Source organism: Anolis carolinensis, chromosome 4 (assembly GCF_035594765.1).
Source record: "Anolis carolinensis isolate JA03-04 chromosome 4, rAnoCar3.1.pri, whole genome shotgun sequence".
NCBI classification, from domain to species: Eukaryota; Metazoa; Chordata; class Lepidosauria; order Squamata; family Dactyloidae; genus Anolis; species Anolis carolinensis.
This window is the reverse complement of record NC_085844.1, coordinates 28,014,034-28,036,390: the sequence shown is the minus strand read 5'-3', so window position 1 is coordinate 28,036,390 and position 22,357 is coordinate 28,014,034. Positions and strand designations below refer to the sequence as shown.

The window sequence follows — 22,357 nt, the reverse complement described above, 5'->3', positions numbered from 1 at the left end:
AGCTTACTTGTGCAAACGCTAATTCTAGACTGAGGCACCTTCTACTCTACCATATAAAATCCAGATTACCTGCTTTGAACTTGATTATTTTGCAGCGTAGACTCAGATAATCCAGTACAAAGTAAATATTGTGAATTATCTGCTTTGATCATTTGAATTATATGGTAGTATAGAAGGGGCCTGAGTGATGGTTTGTGGAGCAAGGAGGAATCAGCACCAATATGCTGGAATGTGTGGTATATTAGATTTTGTCCCCTAATACACTGCCATATAATCCAAAATGAAAGGGCTTATAGCTGTTTAACTTGTCGGAGTTGATGTCCAAAACACCTGGAGGTGTGCCCACACTAACATGTCTGGAAAGCTCTGATCTACACTAGCATGGATGCTGTTTGCCACTTTTAACTGTCACAGTTTAATACTGTGGAAGATACAGTTTTACAAACTCTAGCCTACTCTGCCTAAAGTGCTTTCCCAAAGTACAACTCCCAAAATTCCATAGCATTGGCTCATGGCAGTTTAAGTGGTGTCAAACTGGTCCTCACTGTGAGGACAATAGTTCAATAGTTTCTACAATTGGCAGAAGTTTCTTTGTTTTCTTCTGCTTGATTGAGCTTTCATTTGGTCAACAGAAAAAAATCTTGTTCATATAAATGGCACAGCTTCTTCTCTTTGCTCCTGTTCGATGGTTTATTTGGCAGGGCTTGGATTAGATCAGCATTTCACAACCTGGGGGTCGGGACCCCCAGGGGGGTCATGAGGGGGATGTCTGGGGGGTTGCCAAAGACTATCAGAAAACAGATATTTCTGATGGTCTTGGGAACCCCTTTTGGCAGAGAAGACTGAAGATCTTTCCACCTGTCCTCTTCCTTTTTGGAGTGCTCTTTGATTGTAGGTTAACTATGAATCCCAGCAACTTCAACTTCCAAATAACAAAATCAATTCCCCCCCAACCCATCAGTATTCAAATTTTGGCATATCACGTATTTGTGCTAAATTTGGTCCAGATCCACCATTGTTTGGGTTCACATTGCTCTCTGAATGTAGGTGAACGACATCTCGCCTAAATCATTGTCAATTCCTCCCAAATCCCTCCAGTATTTTCTGTTGGTCATGGGGCTTCTATGTGGGAAGTTTGGCCCAATTCTATCATTGGTGGAGTTCAAGGGGCTCTTTGATTGTACGTGAATTATAAATCCCAGCAACTACAACTCCCAAATGTCAAGGTCTATTTTCCCCAAACTCCACTAGTGTTCACATTTGGACATATTCAGTATTCATGCCAAGTGTGGTCCAGATCCATCATTGTTTGAGTCTACAGTGTTCTCTGGATGTAGGTAAACTACAACTCCAAAACTCAAGGTCAGTGCCCACCAAACCCTTCCAGTGTTTTTTTGTTGGTCATAAGAGTTCTGTGTGCCAACTTTGGTTCAATTCCATCATTGGTGGAGTTCAGAATGCTCTTTGATTGTAGATTAACTATAAATCCCAGTAACTGCAACTCCCAAATGACAAAATCACTTCCCCTCCAAACGCAACAAAATACAAATTTGGGGATACTGGGTATTTGTGTGAGAACTTATCCTGCATATCAGATATTTACATTATGATTCATAACAGGAGCAAAATCACAGTTATGAAGTAGCAACCAAAATAATTTTATGGTTGGGAGCCACAACATGAGGAAATGTATAAAGGGGTTGTGGCATTAGGAAGATTGAGAAGCACCGGATTAGATGAATCGGGTCCCTTCCACACAGCCCTGTATCCCAGAATATCAAGTCAGAAAACACCACATTTTCTGCTTTGAACTGAAATACAGTATATGGCGGGGCCCCTGGTGGTGGCGCAGTGTGTTAATGCGCTGAGCTGCTGAACTTGCAGACCGAAAGGTCCCAGGTTCAAATCCCGGGAGCGGAATGAGCGCCTGCGGTTAGCCCCAGCTCCTGCCAACCTAGCAGTTCGAAAACATGCCAGTGTGAGTAGATCAATAGGTACTGCTCCAGTGGGAAGGTAATGGCGCTCCATGCAGTCATGCCAGCCACATGATCTTGGAGGTGTCTATGGACAACGCCGGCTCTTCGGCTTAGAAATGGAGATGAACACCAACCCCCAGAGTCGGTCACGACTGGACTTAACGTCAGGGGAAAACCTTTACCTTTACCTTACAGTATATGGCAGCGTGGACTCAGATAACCCAGTTCAAAGCAGATATTGTGGGATTTTCTGCCTTGATATTCTGGGATATAAGGCTGTGTGGAAGGGCCCCCAGTCAGTGGAGGACACGCAGTTTCCAGTTTCCTCCATTTTCACCTGCAATCCAGGTCAAATCCGCTTTGTCTGCCAGCTGCGGTTAGGCCAACTTGGTCACTTCCATTATGTCAGCTATGACAGCTATTGCAATGTAAATCAGTAGAAAGGTAGGTAATGATAAGTGTGAATCATCCAAATTTGGTCGAGATAGTTCTGGCTTGCAGTTCTGGAGGGACCCTAATTTTTGCTTCTCATAGACCTGGCATGGGGATTTGGTTAACCAGTTTAAAATCATGAGTAAACCGGGCAAATTTTTGGGGTTTGAACCCCTCAACCGCCCCCTTGGCTATAGACTTGCTGCTGTTAGGCCTGTCTCCGCCTCAAAGCAACGTTTCAGGCGTTGAAGCAGCGTCGCCATGGCAACCCTTCCCTCCTGCAGCCCGGGCAGGCCGAGAGAGCAGCAAGTGGCGCCCAGAGGTGAGGACTGGAAGGCCTGTGTGTTGTTTTGAATGCCTTCAGTACGATTGGGGGAAAGTCATTGAATTTATTTTTCTTTACATTGAGGTTTGTGTGTATGTGCAATATCTTGGGGTTGGGGGGGGGGGCTTTGGGGAATTTAGCAAAGGCTTCAGGACCACAAAAGTTTCCACTTGTGTGAGCAGATGCTTAGAAAACAATTTGAATTGGTTCAGGCAGCTAAATAGTTCCTCTTAGGCCCCTTCTAAAAAAGGTAAAGGTTTCCCCTGACGTTAAGTCCAGTCGTGACCGACTCTGGGGGTTGGTGCTCATCTCCATTTCTAAGCCGAAGAGTCGGCATTGTCCATAGACATCCCCAGGTCATGTGGCCGGCATGACTGCATGGAGCGCCGTTACCTTCCTGCCAAAGCGGTACCTATTGATCTACTCACATTTGCATGTTTTCGGACTGCTAGGTTGGCAGGAGAGGCCCCTTCTACACAGCCATATAACCCAGAATATCAAGGTAAATAAATACTCACACAGTATCTGCTTTGAACTGTGTTATCTGAGCCCACACTGCCATATAATGCAGTTCAATGTGGATTTTGTACTGCTGAATGGAAGGGGCCTTAGGACATATTATGGAATTTTCTGGGACTGAGCTCCCTTCCGCACAGCTGTATAAAATCCACATTGAACTGGATTATATGGCAGTGTGAGTGCAGATCATTCAGTTCAAAACAGATAATGTGGATTGTCTGCTTTGATAATCTGGATTACAGTACATGGCCATGCGGAAGGGACCTGAGTGAAGAGAAGATGACTGCACTCTAAATGCCTCAAAGGCCATCACAGAGGAGGAGTAGTTCTGGATCTACACTGCAGTATATTACAGTTTGGAACTGTGTTATACAGTCAGTTTGGAGCCATATAATGTGCTTCAATAAACTGTCTTATATGGCAATTTATCAACAATAACAACAACTTTATTTGGATCTCGCCCCATCTTCCTGGACAAGATAGCCAGCAACAATACAAACAAGAGCAGCATAAAATATACAACAATACAAATGTGCACCAAAAGAAAACAAAAGTTAAAACAACAATTGAAATTTAACATATAACACCTAAAATCAAAATGCAAGAAGCAATAAACATAGCAAAGGATTAGAAGTTAAAACGTTTAAAACCATAGTATACTTCGATAACCTGGATTACAGACCATATAGTGAAGAGAAGATGATTGCACTCTAAATGCCTCCAAGGCGGTTGCAGAGGAGTAGTCATTCTGGACCTACACTGCTTTATATTAAACTTTGGAACTGTGTTATATGGTCAGTGTGGAGCCATATAATTTATTAGAACTTTATGGCAGTTCAATAAACCACATTTATATGGCTCTACACACTGACTACATCATGCTGTGTCAAGCTGCGTTATATGGCAGCGAGATCTACAAGATTGAATTGGGAATAATTACAACCAGGGCCCCTTCCACACAGCTGAATAAAATCCCACAATATCTGCTTTGAACTGGAATATATGGCAGTGTGGACTCAGATAACCCAGTTTGAAGCAGATATTGTGGGATTTTCTGCCTTGATATTCTGGGTTAGATGGCTGTGTGGGAGGGCCCTGAGTGTCATGGTTTGAGGTTACAAATTGAAGCCAGGGTTTGATTCCCTGCTCAGCCATGTTAGCCCATTGGGTGAGTCACACATTCTCAGAATAGTGGACAACCTTGTTTTGTACAATTTAAGAGTAGGATTTCTCCTGTTCTTCAATCGTTCACACTTATTCTTGCTTTGCAGTTACTGTATAATTGTTTTGCAAGTGTTCTCCCATATTCAATTGCTGACATAATCTTATCAAGAAGTTATGATTAACTTTATCAAACGCTTTATAGACATCCAATTTAAGAATCCCCCTTTTTTTCTTATTTGTATTTGCGTGATCCATTGCAATTATCATGTTCTTATTGGGTCCTCAATTTTTCTTCCCTTCATAAATCCATATTGATCTTCTTTAATTATTTTTGGCATTATTGTTTCTAATCTATTTGTTAGAATCTTAGTAAATATTTCATAGTTCTGATGACATAAACTAATGCACGTGTACTGGTTTCAAGCTAGGTGTCACCCATCCTATATCTGGGGATTTGGGGTATAAACAGAAAGAGTTGGAGAAGAAAAGAAAGCTAGTTGAAGTACATTCCATAAATGCTGTTCACATAAAGTTTGTTTATACAAGTTACTCCACCATAATGGACTGAAGGTAGACATTCTTGAAACAGGTAAAGATGGCAAGTAGACCTAGATCGTATTGCACCAGAAACGGAAATTATACTCTCACAATGTTCTCCTGTAACTGAAAAGCTATAATAGGAAGCTCTGGCGTGGACTGCTCCATGAGGTAACAAAGAGTCGGAAACGACTGAATGAATCAACAACAACAACAACTGAAAAGAGTTTGCAAGACATGGATAAGACTACTTTATACCTTTTTTTCAGTAAGCTTATAAATCTATCAAAATATCTCTGAAAACACTCAATCATGAAATGTAATTATTCTTTTTTATATTTTTAGCCATCAGTGTTGACCAGGTGTCAGCCATGTTTAGTCAAGGAACAACAAAAACGTATCACATTCCTATTGAGCATCTGGACTACAAATACATAGAACAATGTACTGATGTTAAGTATTTGGAAAAGATTCTCAGGATATTAAGGTACACCTTTATGCAGTGTATTCGTTTCTTTAGTAGAATTGAATCTTGATATGGATTGTAGTGATTCTTGCCATAAATAAAGGAAAATATTATAATCATTTATTTTGAACATGATGTGAACTAATAGAAAATGGTAATAGTTTCAATTTATACAATTTGTAAATTTGCTATTTCACTGTAACTATAATACACATTGGAGATAATACAGACTAGAAGCTAATTGGATTGTAAACTAGAAACGGGGTGATAGATTATCTTCTTAAATTTTAGAAATGTTCTGCCATTTGGTTTTTGATAAAAATTTTTACGTATGAAAGCATTGAAGGGAATTTACTTTAAAAACAATCGTTGACAAGAGAGGTCAAGATGAGGATGATCATCAAGTTGTCCAAGCATTAATATTTATGTTTCATTAGATTTTAAAAAATGAAAGAAAACCAACACATCGAAGCAGACAGTATTAAAATAAAATTTAAAATAAAACATTGTAATCAGCACTTCAATGCAGTGATGTATTTTATCTGTTTATTTCGAGATCTGGCGAGGAAGGCCTTTATCCTGATCTTATATTATTTTGTGAAAAACACATTGAGACTTTGGCTCCAAATAGCAAAGTTTTACGAAGAGAAAAGCCTGCAGCTACTGCTTCTGACTTTACTGCTGAGGAATGGGAACAAATAAACAATGAAATGAAGGTATCGCATAATGCTATTTTCAAAATAATGATTTAAGGCCTTATTCAGTATTATTTCCCATTCTTCCCAAATCCTTATTCTGATCTATATATAAATTTATTTTGCTCAATGCAGTCCTCAGACTGGTCCATGTCCTTACTGAGTAGCAGAATACTTGTGACCCCCAATAATTGTCATAAAAGTATATTTCATCTGTTTAGCATATTGGTTCCTATGGTTTTGGTAACAAGGTGATTTTTTTCTGTTAAAAATTGCTTACTTTTTTGGAGTTTTTAAAAATGAAAAAATTAACTGGGCTAATTCAAGTCTTTGGCTCGATATTTGCCTTTCACTCCTGAGCCATAGAATCATGTTTCCGCTAATCTTTCAGGAAAATATTTTGGAAATCATATATACACATTCACCATTCTGATTTTGAATTGTTATCTGCTTATATTTCAGAATTGGCTTACAGAGATGAAGGAAGAGGAATATAAAATGCAGTATGCTACAACGGATGTTTTCAAGGACCACCTGGAAAATTTGCCACCAGTTCGCAATGCAGACTCTTATCCCATTTATCAGGTGTGCCTGTTTGTTTCTAGCTTTCATGTTCAGTATCTGCATACTTTTTACTCTGGGTATATACTTTTATCCATGATGTGAATTTGAAATACCCCTGTTCACCAGATTTGCCCACACTGCAAGTAGGAATGTACATCTGTTTTGGATGAAGTTTGAGCAGTAATGGATTAAATTCAAATGCTGTTAATGAAGACAGACTGATTTCTAAAATAGCAACTTTTCTGTTGAAATTGCCTTGGCTGGCTGTGGGAGAAAGATAAAGTGAAATTGAGTGGCTGACATTTCTTCCTTCTAATCCTATGATATGTTTTACAAGAGGCTGCTCAAATGCTGAACCTTCGAAAAGAGACTATAACATCAACATTTGATTTCTCCTCCCAACAACAGCACAGTTCAGTAGTTAGAAAGCCTTAAATTGGATTTCAAATATCACCATGCCGATTTCTGGCTTGGGATGTTGAGATGCCTTATTTAATGTCCATTCAAAATAAATAAAAAAAAGGGAGAATAAACATTTTTTACTCTCTTTTCACATGGACCTCTGGAGAGTTTTCTTACTTAGGACAATGCTATATGCTGGCTATCATTTTTATAGTAGTGGTCCATTATAAATATAGAGTTATGAAGTGTATGCTTCTTTGGATAGTTCTAAGTGAGTTCAGTTAGAGGTAGTTCTAAGTGAGTTTGTATAGAAGTGTAGCATGAAGCTGAATTAACTGTCTCAGCAGGAGCTTCTGGAGCTGGAATGCTAGGAAAATCAAAATAGAGAAGTACAAAGAAATGGAAAGGAAATTTATTTGGAAATGGTACTGAACCCCAGCACAACCATCAAATATGATTATTGGTAAAAGTTCAACATGTTGGCACTGTGGATTAAATAAAGGATGGTATGCTCACATGTGGTGGGAGTGTCCAAAGACAAAAATATGTTGGGAACAAATAACGAAAAAAACTGAGAAATTATTTAAAATGCCACTTCAAGTAAATATGGAGTTGATGTTGATGGAAATATTAGGAAACAATAAGATCAATGTAAAATATTAAGATTTATTCAAAGTGATAATTCTTGCAGGAAAGACAATAATAGCTTGGGGCTGGAAAGGTGAAAAAATGTAATATGGTAAATTGGAACAATTACTTGTTTGATCAGATATTATAGCAAGTGTAATCTGTGAGGATAAGAAGGAAGATAAAATGAGAAAAATGGTTGATATATACGAAATGGATAAAAAGGGGCGAAGCCAGTGTAAATATTGTACAGAGATGGGAAAAGCTGAGCTAATGGATGAAATTAAAGTTCTAATGGAAATTGTGGTATGGGTATGGGGGGGAGGAAAAAACAAAAACAAAGGAGTGAACAGAACTAAGCTATATTAGATAAATCAGTGGATAATATAGAATTGAGGAAGAGTGAGAAATAGGAAGAGGGAGAAGAAATGGGCGTATAGATAAATGACGTGTATGGATTAAATGTACATAATCTACTCATATGACAAAATACAATATTAATAAAATATATTTTTAAAAAGATTCCAGTTTAATTGCCATGGCATAAAGCTATGGAATTATAGGAGTTGCAGTTTTACAAGGTCTTTAGCCTTCTTTGCCAAAGAGTGCTGGTGCGTCATCAAATTACAGCTCCTAGGATTCCATAGCATTGAGCCACGGTAGTTAAAGTATTGTCAGACTGCATTAATTCTATAGTGTAATTGCACCCTTAGTTGTTCTTGATACCACTCTATAGTCTTATTTTGGACAGTATCTCTCATTTGGGAATCAAGATACCAGATTGTTTGAGTCAGCTTCTACTTTCAGGGCTCATACCAATAGATGGCGTTGTGGGGTTAAGACATACTCATTTCATTTGCAGTTGTGTTTTCAGATCCTAGGGACCTTTGTTCTTTGCCTATGTGTTTCATTTTAGTTTTTGCTTCTAAATTATGATACTTCCGATATTTTTCAACATTTTACTTTGCTTTTGTCCTTTGTTTTGTCCACATGGGTGTTTATTGTTTGTTTATATACATCCAATCAATAACAAAAGAGTAAGAATCTAACGATGGGTAATAAAATTTAGACCATTGCAGGTAAGCAAGGGCATTTCCTATGAAAAGAGCAGACAGAAGGGTAGACTAGTGTCTTTTTCCTCCCTCCAATTTTAATCTTTCCAAGTTCCTACTGTATCTGTTTTTAGGTTTCAAAACAATAACTAAGAGCCCTTCTAGACAGGCCCTATATCCCAGGATCTGATCCCAGGTTTTCCACTTTAAACTGGACTATATGAGTCCGCACCGGGATCAGATTCCGAGACATAGGACCTATCTGGAAGGGCTCCAAGCAAGACTTTAAATGGACAAGGAAAGGTTATGTCAGGAGAAAAAGAGTCAGGTAGAGATTATGCTGAATGTTCTTTCAACTCACCTAATCCTTTGTCTTTCCTATTACTTTTGCTCAAAGCTTCCTTTACTCAGGCATTTATTTTATGGAGAAAAACAATGGAGAGAGATGAGTACTGGGCGAGAAAGAAGAATTCAGCATATCTCTTTGTGTGTATGTGCCTTCAAGTCATCTGTTGACTTATGTCAACCCTATGAATTTCATAGGGCTCACAAGCAAGGAATAGTTTTTACCAGTTCCTAGCAATCTCCCATCCAAGTACTAATAAGTACTGACCCTGTTTACCTTCCAAGATCAGTCTACTCTGCTCACCATATACATTTGGGACAATCTGCATTCTAATGAACACATAGGACTTCAGTACAGGCCAATTTTAAATTAGGGTGCCCTTCTTAAGATCTGTTACCTAACAAAAATAAAATACATTCTTTCTCTCCCTCGCTTCCTCTTATAATGAAGCTGCAGATCAGATCATAACTGCTTTTCAGTTTAGAATATTTAATACTGAAGTTAGCAATTGATAAGCACATAATTGTAGAAAGAGCAGCAAGTTAATTGGTCATTTAATGAATATAACAGAATTGAAAATTAATAGATTTATATTGAGTGTGAATTCAATGTTAGTCTTACATAGCAGAATATAAACAATAGTGGAAAAAAATACTGTTATGAACAGTTTATTTCATCACTTTGTCTATATGTTCATTATAGAGCAAACCTTCACAAAAGGGACAAGTAAAGAAGAAAAATATACCCAGGGATTACAAGGAGTGGGATAAGTATGTCACAAGTCTTTCACTAATTATTTTATGTACTTATTTGTTCAAATATTGAATATTTACATTGGTCTTTAGGAAACTATATTTTAAGGCATTTGTGAATACATTGATTGACTTAATTGTCTGAATCAAACTCATCTTTAAAAAAAATCAGAAGTATAGGTATATATATGTGTGTGTATATTTATTAGCATTCAGCAATCTATGTTCTGGAGCTCTCGGTGGCGCAGCGGATTAAAGCGCTGAGCTGCTGAACTTTTTGACCGAGAGATAAGCGGTTTAAATCCAGGGAGCGGGGTGAGCTCCTGCTGTTAGCCCCAGCTTCTGCCAACCTAGCAGTTCGAAAACATGTAAATGTGAGTAGATCAATAGGTACCGCTCTGGCAGGAAGGTAATGGCACTCCATACAGTCATGCTGGCCACATAACCTTGGAGGCATCTATGGACAACACTGGCTCTTCGGTTTAGAAATGGAGATGAGCACCAACCTCCAGAGTCGGACACGACTAGAGTTCATGTCAGGGAAAACCTTTTACGTTTACCTTAATCTATGTTCTAACATAAAATATACTAAAATAGAACACCTTTTTAAAAAGAGTAGGGGTCTATACTCATACATACTTGGCTAAAATACAAGGAACTACAATGTTAATATATGTGTCCCATTTAGGATATACTTGAACCTATTTTTCTTCTTTCTCAAGAACATCATCATCATTATAATATTTCTTTAGACTCCGCTTTATCTCCCCCCAAGGGGACTCAAAGTGGCTTGAACTCCTTCTTGTGGTCATTCATTCAAACAACAAAGTTATTAAACTTCATCCAAAAAAATTCTGCAGACTCATCCATGTTTAGATTTTGACTTTATGCAAGGAATGTCACCACGGCATATGTCTCATCTTTCTGGTGTAATATCAGGAGCTCTAAAGATATTCCACCATTTTGACACCTGATGGAACATCACCACAGATTCTTGAGTCCTAATTCATCTCAGCTTCTTGTATATCTGCATTTTCAAATATTCTTCCAATTGGAATTGTTTGAACCATACAATTTCAAGGGTTCTGTGAGATAAAATTGTACACACTGCATATTAAATGGCCCTGAGTTCCAGATTTACTTCCCTGACAGATTTTTTTCTATTAAAGCTGAGGAAAACAACTGTCTACAAATTTGGTATGTAATTATGATTGTTTTGCCTCAAACTATGTTATAATAAGGCTATCATATACTTACACACACACATAAATATATTCATAAAACATGTTTTCATTTTAAGGTTTGATGTGGAAGTCGAATGTTCAAATATTGATGGAAATGAAGGAAATACATTTTCTAAAAGCAGTTTTAATGTTAATACAAAGCTACCAAAAATGGAAGTAGACACAACAGGTACGTAAGTGATTGCTTAATATCTCAGTGATTGGTTTTTTTAATTGCAGCATGAGAAGTCGAAAAGCATATACAGTTTTCCTTCACTACTTTGCGGTTCGCTTTTTGCGGCCTCGCTGTTTTGTGGGTTTTCAATAAATATTAATGTACACCATTTATCGTGGTATTTTTGCTGTTTCGCGTGTTTTTGCGGTGTGCGCGTAGGTATGTTGGAGAGGAAGGGAGGGGGCGGGCTTATAAGAAAGGGTTTTGGAAGGGGGAAGGGAGAAATAAAGGGAGAGGGGGGGGGTAGGGAAGGGTTGAAAATAAAAAAGGGTTATTTAGCTTCTATTATTCTTCTCTGCCGGGGTACTGTATATTGTAACTGCTAAAATAAAGTAAAAATAAAATAAAGTGTCCCTACTTTGCAGATTTTCACTTATTGCGGTGGTCCTGGAACGTAACCACTACGATAAGTGAGGGAACATGTATAGAAATTATTTCCTGATTTAAAAGAAGGTGGCCCCTGTGCCTAAAAGAGTATAGAGGGGGACTGAAAATTTGTTGAACACCCCCCCCCCCACATACACACAAGGATGAACATTATGAGCTTCAAATAATTTTGGGAAGAACAGAAACATAAACAGTCCCATGAGATTGAGAAGTTGCTTACCAGTCTCATAATGTTTTATATCTAAATGGTTTTGTTCAGTCTGAAAATTTTATTCATTTACTGTAAAATCAATATATGTAGGTATGACTACAAAAGAAAAGAATTTTGTTGCCATTCGCGAAAAAGAGAAAGGTAATGAAGCATTTGTGACAGGAGATTATAAAGAAGCAATTGCCTACTATATTCGGTGAGTTACTGCTATTTCAGGTTTTTGTTTTAATTTATTACTGTACATGATTTTTGAACTAATTAAAAATATCATACCAAAAGTTACTACATTTCAAAACTGAAAATTCTGTCCAGTTGTCCTGAAACAACCTCTGAATTCCTCTGGCTCTAAATTTCTAAATTTAGTACAATAAATATAGGATGTGGTTTTGTACCTGTTTAAATCCTGCCTGCTTTTGTGAAGTTTAGCAAGCCTGAGCAGTATTGTTATTATAAGCAATAGTTGTAGTAACTTTAGAACAGCCTTGATGCAAGAGGCCATTAAAGTTATAAATTCCATTTGAGCAAAGGGACTTTCCCAAGCTATCAAAATAAAGCTTTTCTTTACAAATACATTGGTTAAATTTATTTATAAATTGGTACTTAAGCATCAATTTGTTTAAAAAAAGGTTGCTTGATTGATTTTGGGAGTATGAGCTAAGTAGCAATATAAAGAGAATTAGGTGTTGCAGTAGATGCTGATTGTCCAAATGTTTAAAGGGATTTGTATGAGTCAATTGCTGAATGTCAATTGTGAGTACAGTGGGAGTTAGAGTGGAAGTTAGTTAGCCTACTGTCAGAGAGTTAGAGAACAGGGGTTGAGGCTGGATCTACATCACCCTATGTCTCAGGATCTGATCCCAGATTATCTGCTTTGAACTAGATTGTATGAATCTCCACTGCCATATAATCTGGGATCAGATCCTGGGATATAGGGCTGTGTGGAAGGGGCCTGAGTAAGACTGGAGATCAAGGGGGTTGACTTGGGTGATGGATAAGGGTCTGATTTTAGCTTGAGAAGAGTCCAGAGTGATGCTGTGATTTACTTCTGTAAATAAAATTTTGTTTTTTGAACTTGGTTTCAATCAAGATATTTATGGCAGTGTTTTGTATGAAGATAAACAGGCAACAAACAATAACTTTGGCCAAAGGATCTCCAAGTCCCAGCACTCCTTTCCGTCCAGCTTATTCACAGCACTAGTCGAGGCAGATAAGTTCAACCCACAGAGTTATACAAACAATGACAAAAGTGCACATGAACAGTATTTAATGCCTACACTAAAGACTGTATTAAGATTTTGCTTATTGATGAGGAAGTTTATCAGGAGCTGGCACTCTGTGCAACCATAATTTATGGTTATTTGCACTGGGAATATAACATTGCAGTTACAGCATTTCTAGCAGAGCACAAATGGCAGATTATAATGCTGGTCACAGGGAGAATTTGGTTATTGTCAAGATGGAGTTGACCAGGCTTACTGAGATAGAGAGCATACAGTTGAATCTTTAATATGTACATTTTTGTCAAACAGTAGCAGCATTGAAAATAGAGGGGCAGTGTCCTGTTGTAGATAAAGTATAGTATAAAATCTCACAGCTACCCTGAGGGCATTTACATGATTCCACAGGTGGTTTCACAAAAAAGTAGACAGGTCTTTAAATGTGATAGAGGTGGGGACCAGGGAAAGCCCTCATACAGAATAATTACAGAAAACACTAGGAGGGCTTCACATATGGTGGGTTAAAGTAAGTACTCATACATTTGGCAACAGCGGTGGGATTGCTTGAAAGTCATTCTCACCGTTGGTGGCACTAGTGTGAGTGGAAAATCCCACACTTGATGTATATAGAGCTGGGATAAAGGCTGGAACTCTCAGGAAGTGGTGGGATATAAGCTGAAATTTATTTATTTATTTGCGACACTTCTACCCTCCCTTTTTCAACCCAGGTGGAGACTCAAGGCAGCTTTACACATAGGCAACTATTCAATGCCTTAAAACAATGTAAAATTCAGATAAACATTTTAAAATAGAATTATAAAATACATTAAACATTTAAAACATTTAAAAACATTTAGAACAATACCTTCACTACTAACCATGCTATCCCTGCTATCAAACTCATTTTCACTGATGGCCACATCAGCCTAATGGTTGCCTTCAAAGGCCATTTGTAATTGTAAGACTGTATCAATGTAATTATGTTGCCCTGGCACTGAAAGCCAGATTTGTTGACAGGCCTTGCGTTCGACATACAGTAGAGTTTTGCTTATCCAACATAGACGGGCTGGCAGAACGTTGGATGTTTATGCAACAATGGTCTTTAAGGTCTTCCCAGGCTCTTACTGAAATGTCTATATTTGTTTCAGTTTTCCTGATTCTTTCAATCTTTTAAAGGAGCATATCAGCATATCCTACTGTGGCTGCATACAATAACAAAGCTCAGGCTGAAATCAAACTTCAGAACTGGAATGTTGCTCTTCATGATTGTGAAACTGTATTAAAAATGGACCCTGGAAATATAAAAGGTAAAATGAAGGGCATTTTGTCAGGGAACATTTTGTAGATTTAATGGAACAAAGTTAACACAAGTGAAAAACTACTTCAGTTTAAATACTTAGTGGATTGCAATCAGGATTTTTTTAAAAAAACAAACATTTTAGATTTACAGTAATTAACAGTTTGCTGGTAATAACTAACAATCATTTTCAAAGCTGTTCAATCTGTTTAGACACATGGTAATCTGGGTCAGTCATTCTCTTTGTCTAAAAGGCAGGAAATTCAATCAGTGTTTATTAAATTCAGTGCATGGGAGGAATCACAGAGATAAATGGTGAATAACAGCAGAGAGTATACAGCATTGTTTGGTTCTGGTAGAATCAGCAAATAACGTATCTGTTGATACAGTCTTCTAATTTCCTCCATGAGATTTCTTGAGAAATGTCCTTCAATTATTTTTAATGTTGCTATGTTCTTAAATATTGTAATTGACATTTACTAACGGTTGATAACTATATTTGGAATAGGAAAGTGGGACGGATCAAAAGTTTAGCAGCATAATTGTGGTAATGCACTATTATTCTTATCTGTCACTTATTCCTTAAATATTTTCTGCTTTTCAGCCCTGAAGTTTTTCATTTGTAATTTAAAGATTACACTGAAAGATTTCTATGTGTTATGTTTAGAATAGTGATGTCAAATTAATATATCCTTATTAATCTGCAGCTCTTATGCGTCGGGCCACTGTTTACAACCATTTGCGGAATTTCAAAGCAGCTGCAGAAGATTTGAAGAAGGTGCTACAAATGGAGCCAGAAAATGCTATAGCTGAAGTAAGTAATTTACTTCAAGGTTGTTGTGCAAACTAGTAACAATTCTGTATTATTTATAAGACATGGGCTGGATCTACACTGGATCAGTGTAGACTCATATAATGCAGTTTAACTTCATTAAGATTCAAATTGCATTATATGGCAGTATAGATTCAGCCATGGAAACAGGCATGACACTGGAGTATTCTGGTTGAGGTATTACAGGAAGCCAATGCTGTTCTGACCGGAATTGGTGTACACTGCTGACACGAAAGATGCCAGGTTAGTTATCCAGACAAAGCGGACAATCCAGACAAAGCAGTAAAAATTAGCCAGCAGAACTGCCTATGGAATTGGAGTTGTCTGTGTGATGTAAAAAGGACAGGGGAGTAGTACACTTATCACAGTACACTTAACACTCTGAAGTCATAGCCACACAGCCACCAAGGCCTTTACACTAACCATTAACTTCAGAGGGGCCAGTTTAAAAATAGACAGGTTTGTGACAACAATGACCCCTGCCATGTTACCGTGGCAAAAATATAAGATATGGTGTATCTCAACATTCAACCATGGTATACCACCAAAAATATGTAAATTTACACAGGGATACTAGAACATTCTTGACTATTCCACTGGTATAGTAGCAATATATTTTCTCCTTCCCGTATCGGACAGCTTAATTTTTAATATAACTGTAAAGAAGTGTGATGTTTTGATTTATGGATGACATGTTTATTTGATTTTGTTTAAACAATCAGGTTTGGTTAAGTTTAAAATGGTAAGTGTTGGAGCTGATAATATGTAGGAAAAGGTAACCAGCTCAGCATTCTAAGGCAGGTTACCCTAGCAACGGGGGCGGAGCTAACCGCTGTTGGAAGAGAAAAGGAGGGAACGTTTTAAAACCCAGTCAGTCAGTGAGAGTCTGTAATGGTGAAATTACAGTGAGGACTGATTCTCAAGTGGAGGATCAGGGTGGCTCAAATGAGGGAATTTGAGTCAATTCTAAAATAAGGTGACTTATTTTAGGCAGTCTGTGATTGTTAGTCACAGGAGATAGACTGGTTCCAGGATTGAGGGAAACCAGGAAAGCAGACCTCTAGTAGAGCCAGACTAAGCAAGTTGGGTGACTTGTTTAGGGCTAGTTGTGGAGGCTGTGAAGTAAGGGAAGTGATCCCAGTAGATCTAAGTGATCAGTTTCTAGTTAGTTTTGGAGAAAGAAGTATTTTGAAAGTTGTAACACCTCACATCTATTTGTAACCGTTAATCTAAGTGCCTTTAAGAAGTTATTGAAACCACTAAGCTCTGTACATGCAATAAACTTGTTTTGATTTTTATTCCATCTAAGTCTCTGTCACAATCATATACTAAGTTAAGCAACATCACCTTCTAAAGTAAATAAAGAAATCTTAAAAACAATAAGTGCCATCTGCCTAACAACTCCTCCATTTGGTGGCAGCGAAGATAATTAAATATATAATAATATAATTAACATCATCAACAAGACATCTTTATAATTGGTGGTAACTGTGTGGTGGGAAACAAAAGGATTCCATCCCTGTCACACCTTTACAATTGGTGGCAGCAGTGGGATTCAAAAGGATTCCATCCCTGTCACCTCAGACCTTTACAATTGGTGGCAGCGGTGGGATCAAAAGGATTCCTTCCCTGCCTCACCTCTTTACAATAACAAACTCTCATTTAATAATGTACTCTCCAAACAATTTCATTTATTTTGATATGGCTAGATTTAGCACTTTAGGACTACATTAGGGAGCATCTACACTAAAATTAATGCAAATTGACACTTTAACTGCCATAGCTCAGCATAGGACTTGTAGCTGTACAAGAAATCATTGGACCTGTTTAAAAAGACCTTTAGCCTTCTCTGTCAGAGTTCTGGTACTGCACCAAACTACAGCTGACACTCTTTGACAGAAAAGGCTTAAAGACATTTTAAAACTACAACTCCCATGATTCCACAGTATTGTGCCATGGAAGTTAAAGTAATGCCAAACTGCATTAATTCGACAGTGTTGTTGCACCCTAAGACGTGCTTAAGTCGATTCACTGAAATAAACAGGAGCCAAGTTGTAATGATTGAGGGTCAGGGTTCGGGGATGTTTCGATCTGGCATAAGTCAGTTCTTTCATTCTTCCCTTTTTTCTGACCCTTTTAAACACTTTTGTGAGCTAATAGCCAGCAGAGCAATTGTGTTGGCAGAGCCGCTTGTATACTGATCTCTAAAATCAGCACAAGGGGATTATGCTAGTGAAAGGGCAGTTCAGTTGGCAGAATACCAGTTCGTCTGACGCAAGAATAAACAGAATCAGTGCATCCTCGAGATTCAATAGCATTGTTAATTTAATCATCCTGTTTTTCCATCCCTTTGAATTTCACCTGGTCTAATCTAAACATTTTAAAATTACATCTCATCAAGGATTAATATAGGAACCACAGCAATTATCTTTTACTACTAAAACTTTTGATTTTATTCTCTAAATAAATAAATACTGTTCTTATATGACAGAAGAAGCTGTCAGATATTGAGAAGAATCTGAAAGAGCTAGAACAAAAACCTCAGAGCCAGATCAAGGGGAGAAGGATATTTATTCGTGATATAGAAGAATCTGATGGTAACGAACAACAAGGAGGAAATGAAGGAAAACTAGAAGATGGCAATAAGGGTAAAAGTAAAATTAAACCTTTTAATTGTTTTTATTTCAAGACCAATGATTGTACAATACAGTATTCATTTGAATATGGGACTCTTCTTGAATCAAGGTATTGCTTCTTTTAACTCAATATTTTTATTATAATTTTAGATTCCAGGATTGAAGGTGGTTAGTTCTGTATATAAAGTTCTACTACTGGCCTAGTTGAGAAAAGGCCATAAACACATACATGCACACAATTATACCACATATCCATCTCAAATCTATCATGACAAAAAATCCAAAGAGCTTTATGAGAGTAAACTGCACAAACCTGAACGGCAATTGTGCATTTCCTTTTAGACTAAACCCTTCCAAAATAGAATGCAGCAAAACCGTAGAAGTATAACGAAATAATCAGATCAAGAATTTTAAAATGCAGTTAGAAAATCCAAATTAAAATTAGAGGCTGTTGGTAACACAGTGAGAATTTATATAAAGATGTGGTCTTATATTTTTTGTTAAAATTAAAAAACAGAACAGATTTCTCCTCAAAGGAGTATATTAAGGTTCTCAAGAGGAGGGTGACCAAAATTGCAAAAGGTTCCAAAACTATGCCCTATGAGCAGTGGATTATGGCTGCTGGGTATATTTAGCCTGGAGAAAATTAAATATTTGAAAGGATGTGATATTGAAGATGTAGTCATCTTATTTATTTATTTATTTACATCACTTTTACCCCGCGCTTCTCACCCGTAGGGACTCAGGGCGGCTTACAACAGTCGGCAAATTGCATTGCCCAAAACACATTCAATAAAACAATAACAAGATCAATAAACAATAGAACAATACCACATCAATTAAAACTATAAAACTCTATTAAAACATGAATTATAAAATTTTAAAATGCATATGTAGTTATTTTCTGCTGCTCCAGAGACTAGAACACAGAGCAATGTATTAAATCTACAAAAAAAGAGATCCAATATAAACAGTAGGAAGCACCTACTGATGGCTGAACAGTTTGACAGTGGAATGCACTGCTTGGGAGTTTGGTGAATTCTCCTCTGGAGGTTTTAGAAAGAGGTTGGGAGTGCTTTGATTGTGTATTCCTGCATAGTTGGAATGGATGTCCCTTGAGGTTTCTTCCAACTCTATTTTTATGATTCTATGAATGTTTGCCAAACATTTCCTTTTAAACATGGATTTTTTTTGTTTTGGAAAATCATTATTTCTTTACATTTTATGGAAAACAATTATTTCTGAAGTTGACACATTTACTGTTTAAAATGGCAAGCAAAGAGTCTCACAGCACCTTAAAAATAACTAAGTTTTATTTGTCATGAAGATCTGTGGACACAACCTTATTCATGTAAATGAAATTTATTAGTATTTAAAATTCCACAAGACTCTGTTGTGGTTTTTCTTCCAATAGGTTAACTTGAATATTTGTCTGGGAAAAAGTTTACTGTTTTACTATTTCTTTCTAAAGCTTCTTTCATCCTCTGATAAAAGCTATTTATTGAAAGTGCATGCTCAATCTGAACCAGCATGATGTTGTGGTTTGAGTTCTGCAATACAGCTTCAAATTCCAGCTCAGCCTCAGAAACCCCCGGGATTCCATGACTTGCTTACACAGGAATCTAATAAGTTGAGGAATAAAAAAATATCCTCAGTCATTGTTTGTTTAGAGAGCTTGGCAACAAAATTGTATAGTATTTTTTTGGGTTCCAATAATTTTAGTGCCTTATACATCTTTCCATAACTGTAGATATAGTTAAATTGTGACTAGAAATGTAATTGCTGTCAGGTTTGTAATCAGAGTAGCTCTTTGATTTGAGCATCTGGCATTTGAAAGGTTAATTTTAAGGTGAATTGTGTGCTGTTTTGAAGAAACTATTCATTCCTTTAAAAAAAAACAGCCCAGATTTGTTAGTATGTATTAAGCTCCCACTGTGGAGAAATGTTGATACTTTTCAGTTTACATTGTGTTTTCTGGGAGCACATCTTGGAGTAAATGCCCTTCAGTAAATTGTCTTACAGACTCTCTGTTGCATTCTTTTAGTCCACCCCTCCTTTGCTTGTACAATAGTTCCTTCTGATGATGCAAACACTAACCAAGCAGATTAACTTCCCTATAGAAGCTGCGGTGCTAGTGGGAGGAGATATCACAAGTGAGAAGACTGAAATGGGGAATGCACAAAAGAAGTTCCCCAGCAAAGGAGATGGCTATAAATCAGAAAACAAGGATACCCGGAAGACCAAAGACCCTTCAGAGAACAGCAAAAAGGGTTTTCCTGAAAAAAAGAAACCAAACATTTTGCAAGAATGTGAAAATGACACAAATGGTTATTTGAGCCGTGGCTCAAATTCTAGTGAAAACAGGGAAGAAAAACCGAAGGTTGCGGAATCATCCTCAGCCGGAGTAAGCAGACCTACTTTGCTTCCTCCTATTGCAGCAACACTGAAAGCCGAAGGAAATGAATTATTCAAGAATGGACAGTTTGGAGAGGCCACCCTCAAGTACTCAGACGCAATTGACAATGCCATCAGTTCAGGTGAGTTGTATGTCTTCTTAGAACTGCTAAATTGTATTTATGGACATTTTAAAAAGCACACACAATGTCACTCTCCCCTATTTGTTTTGTGTCCAGAGCAAATTTTACTGAAAATGTGTAAAATATAATAAATAAGCAGTTATAAAAATATCTGCATACAGTGGCCTAATGAAACATATTATTTCATGTAGATATAATACCAGAGATAAAATGGTATATTAAAACAGAATGTATTATTATATACTATACTGAATAATGAAAATATCTTTGAAGCTTTGCTTCATCAGCAAAACTGCAGTGCTGCAGTGTTTCTTGGAAGATAACAAGGCATGTATTTACATTAATAAAAGTTTATTTCAGTAATCCATTTTCATTCTAATTATATATAATTTTAGGAATCCAATGTCCAGAGGATCTATGTATTTTATATTCAAACAGAGCAGCATGCTATCTGAAAGAAGGAAACTGTAGTGACTGCATTCAGGACTGTAACAGGTAAATAACAAACCTTTTGCTGGGAAGCAACACACCCATAATTACGATAACATTGGAACATAATTATGACAGCATTAAAACTGATCTTAAATAGTTTGGAAGGTGTAGTGTCTAATAATGTTGTTATGGTGTTCTATTAAAATATGTTGTGAATCACTTCCTTGTTAACCAAGTGTGTAAGAAGGCAAGAAATGTTTATCTTAAGTTACATATTTAAATATAAAGCAGGTGCATTACTAAATAGTGTGTAGGTTTCTATGTACTCTCATGCATACATAATTTCATGCTAAATAGATAAAATTAGGTTTGATTTTATCCCAAACATTTACAAGTAGTTGCATCCTAATTGTAACCTGATGAGAAATGGTATATTAGTAGTTTAAGAAACAATCCATACAGCCTTGGTATAATGCAGCATGGAGTATAGTACTGAAAGTGAATGCATCCAGCCATTTATTTCTTCTAGAGCAGGGGTCCCCAAACTAAGGCCCGGGGGCCGGATACGGCCCTCCAAGGCCATTTACCTGGCCCCCGCCCTCAGTTTTAGACTTAGGCTCTCCCAAAGTCTGAAATAACTTGAAGGCACAACAACAACAATCCTACTTGATTATCTCATTGGCCAGAAGCAGGCCCACACTTCCCACTGAAATCCTGATAGGTTTACAGTATGTTGGTTAAAATTATGTTTATTTTTAAATATTGTATTGTTTTTTCATTTACCAATATTGTAAATGAATGATATAGTAATAATATAATATATTGTAATATAAATAAATAAATAAATATTGTGTATACATATAATATTGATAATAAATATAATGTAATACAATATAATATTTATTTATTTATTTATTCATTTATTACAGTATTTCTACCCAGCCTTTCTCAGCCAATAGGGGACTCAGGGCGGCTAATAATAATAATACAATATAATAATATTGTATAATATAATAATATTAATTATATATTATATATTAAATATAATATTACTAATAATATTACGGTATAATGGTAAAGTACAATATAGTAATCTATAATGCTAATATTGTGCTATGCTAATAATATAATATACTAGCTGTGCCCGGCCACGCGTTGCTGTGGTGAAGTCTGGTGGTATGGGAAATAAACTATTGAGGAATTGGTGGTAGTTAAGGTAAAGGGTAAAGGTTTTCCCCTGACATTAAGTCCATTATAAATGGGTTATATTGTTGTGTGGAAGGGCCTTGAGTCTACACTGCGATATAATCCAGTTAAAATCAGATAATCTGTTTTTTATAAGCAGTGTGGAAGAGGCCTAAGTGAGGCCTAACTCTGCCTGTCCCCTGGGCTGAGTGGGTTGCTAGGAGACCAAGTGGGCGGAGCTTAGCCTTCTAACTGGCAGCAATTGGATAAAAACAATTATTGCTCTCCCTCTAATTAGGACTTTATTT

The 22,357-nt window shown here is 37.0% G+C and overlaps 1 protein-coding gene across 1 annotated transcript in view; it reads left to right on the top strand.

Moving 5' to 3' along the window:
* The first annotated feature begins 2,607 nt into the window (after positions 1 to 2,607).
* Positions 2,608 to 22,357, top strand: part of spag1 (sperm associated antigen 1) — a 35,985-nt gene continuing 16,235 nt past the window's right edge. The window contains exons 1-12 of the mRNA XM_008119481.3: positions 2,608 to 2,730; positions 5,299 to 5,440; positions 5,976 to 6,135; positions 6,577 to 6,699; positions 9,808 to 9,875; positions 11,158 to 11,270; positions 12,004 to 12,109; positions 14,307 to 14,437; positions 15,135 to 15,241; positions 17,751 to 17,907; positions 20,016 to 20,432; positions 20,828 to 20,927. Coding sequence (XP_008117688.2) covers positions 2,670 to 2,730; positions 5,299 to 5,440; positions 5,976 to 6,135; positions 6,577 to 6,699; positions 9,808 to 9,875; positions 11,158 to 11,270; positions 12,004 to 12,109; positions 14,307 to 14,437; positions 15,135 to 15,241; positions 17,751 to 17,907; positions 20,016 to 20,432; positions 20,828 to 20,927 — 1,685 coding nt within the window. The 5' untranslated portion in view covers positions 2,608 to 2,669. The remainder of the gene's footprint in view (positions 2,731 to 5,298; positions 5,441 to 5,975; positions 6,136 to 6,576; positions 6,700 to 9,807; positions 9,876 to 11,157; positions 11,271 to 12,003; positions 12,110 to 14,306; positions 14,438 to 15,134; positions 15,242 to 17,750; positions 17,908 to 20,015; positions 20,433 to 20,827; positions 20,928 to 22,357) is intronic.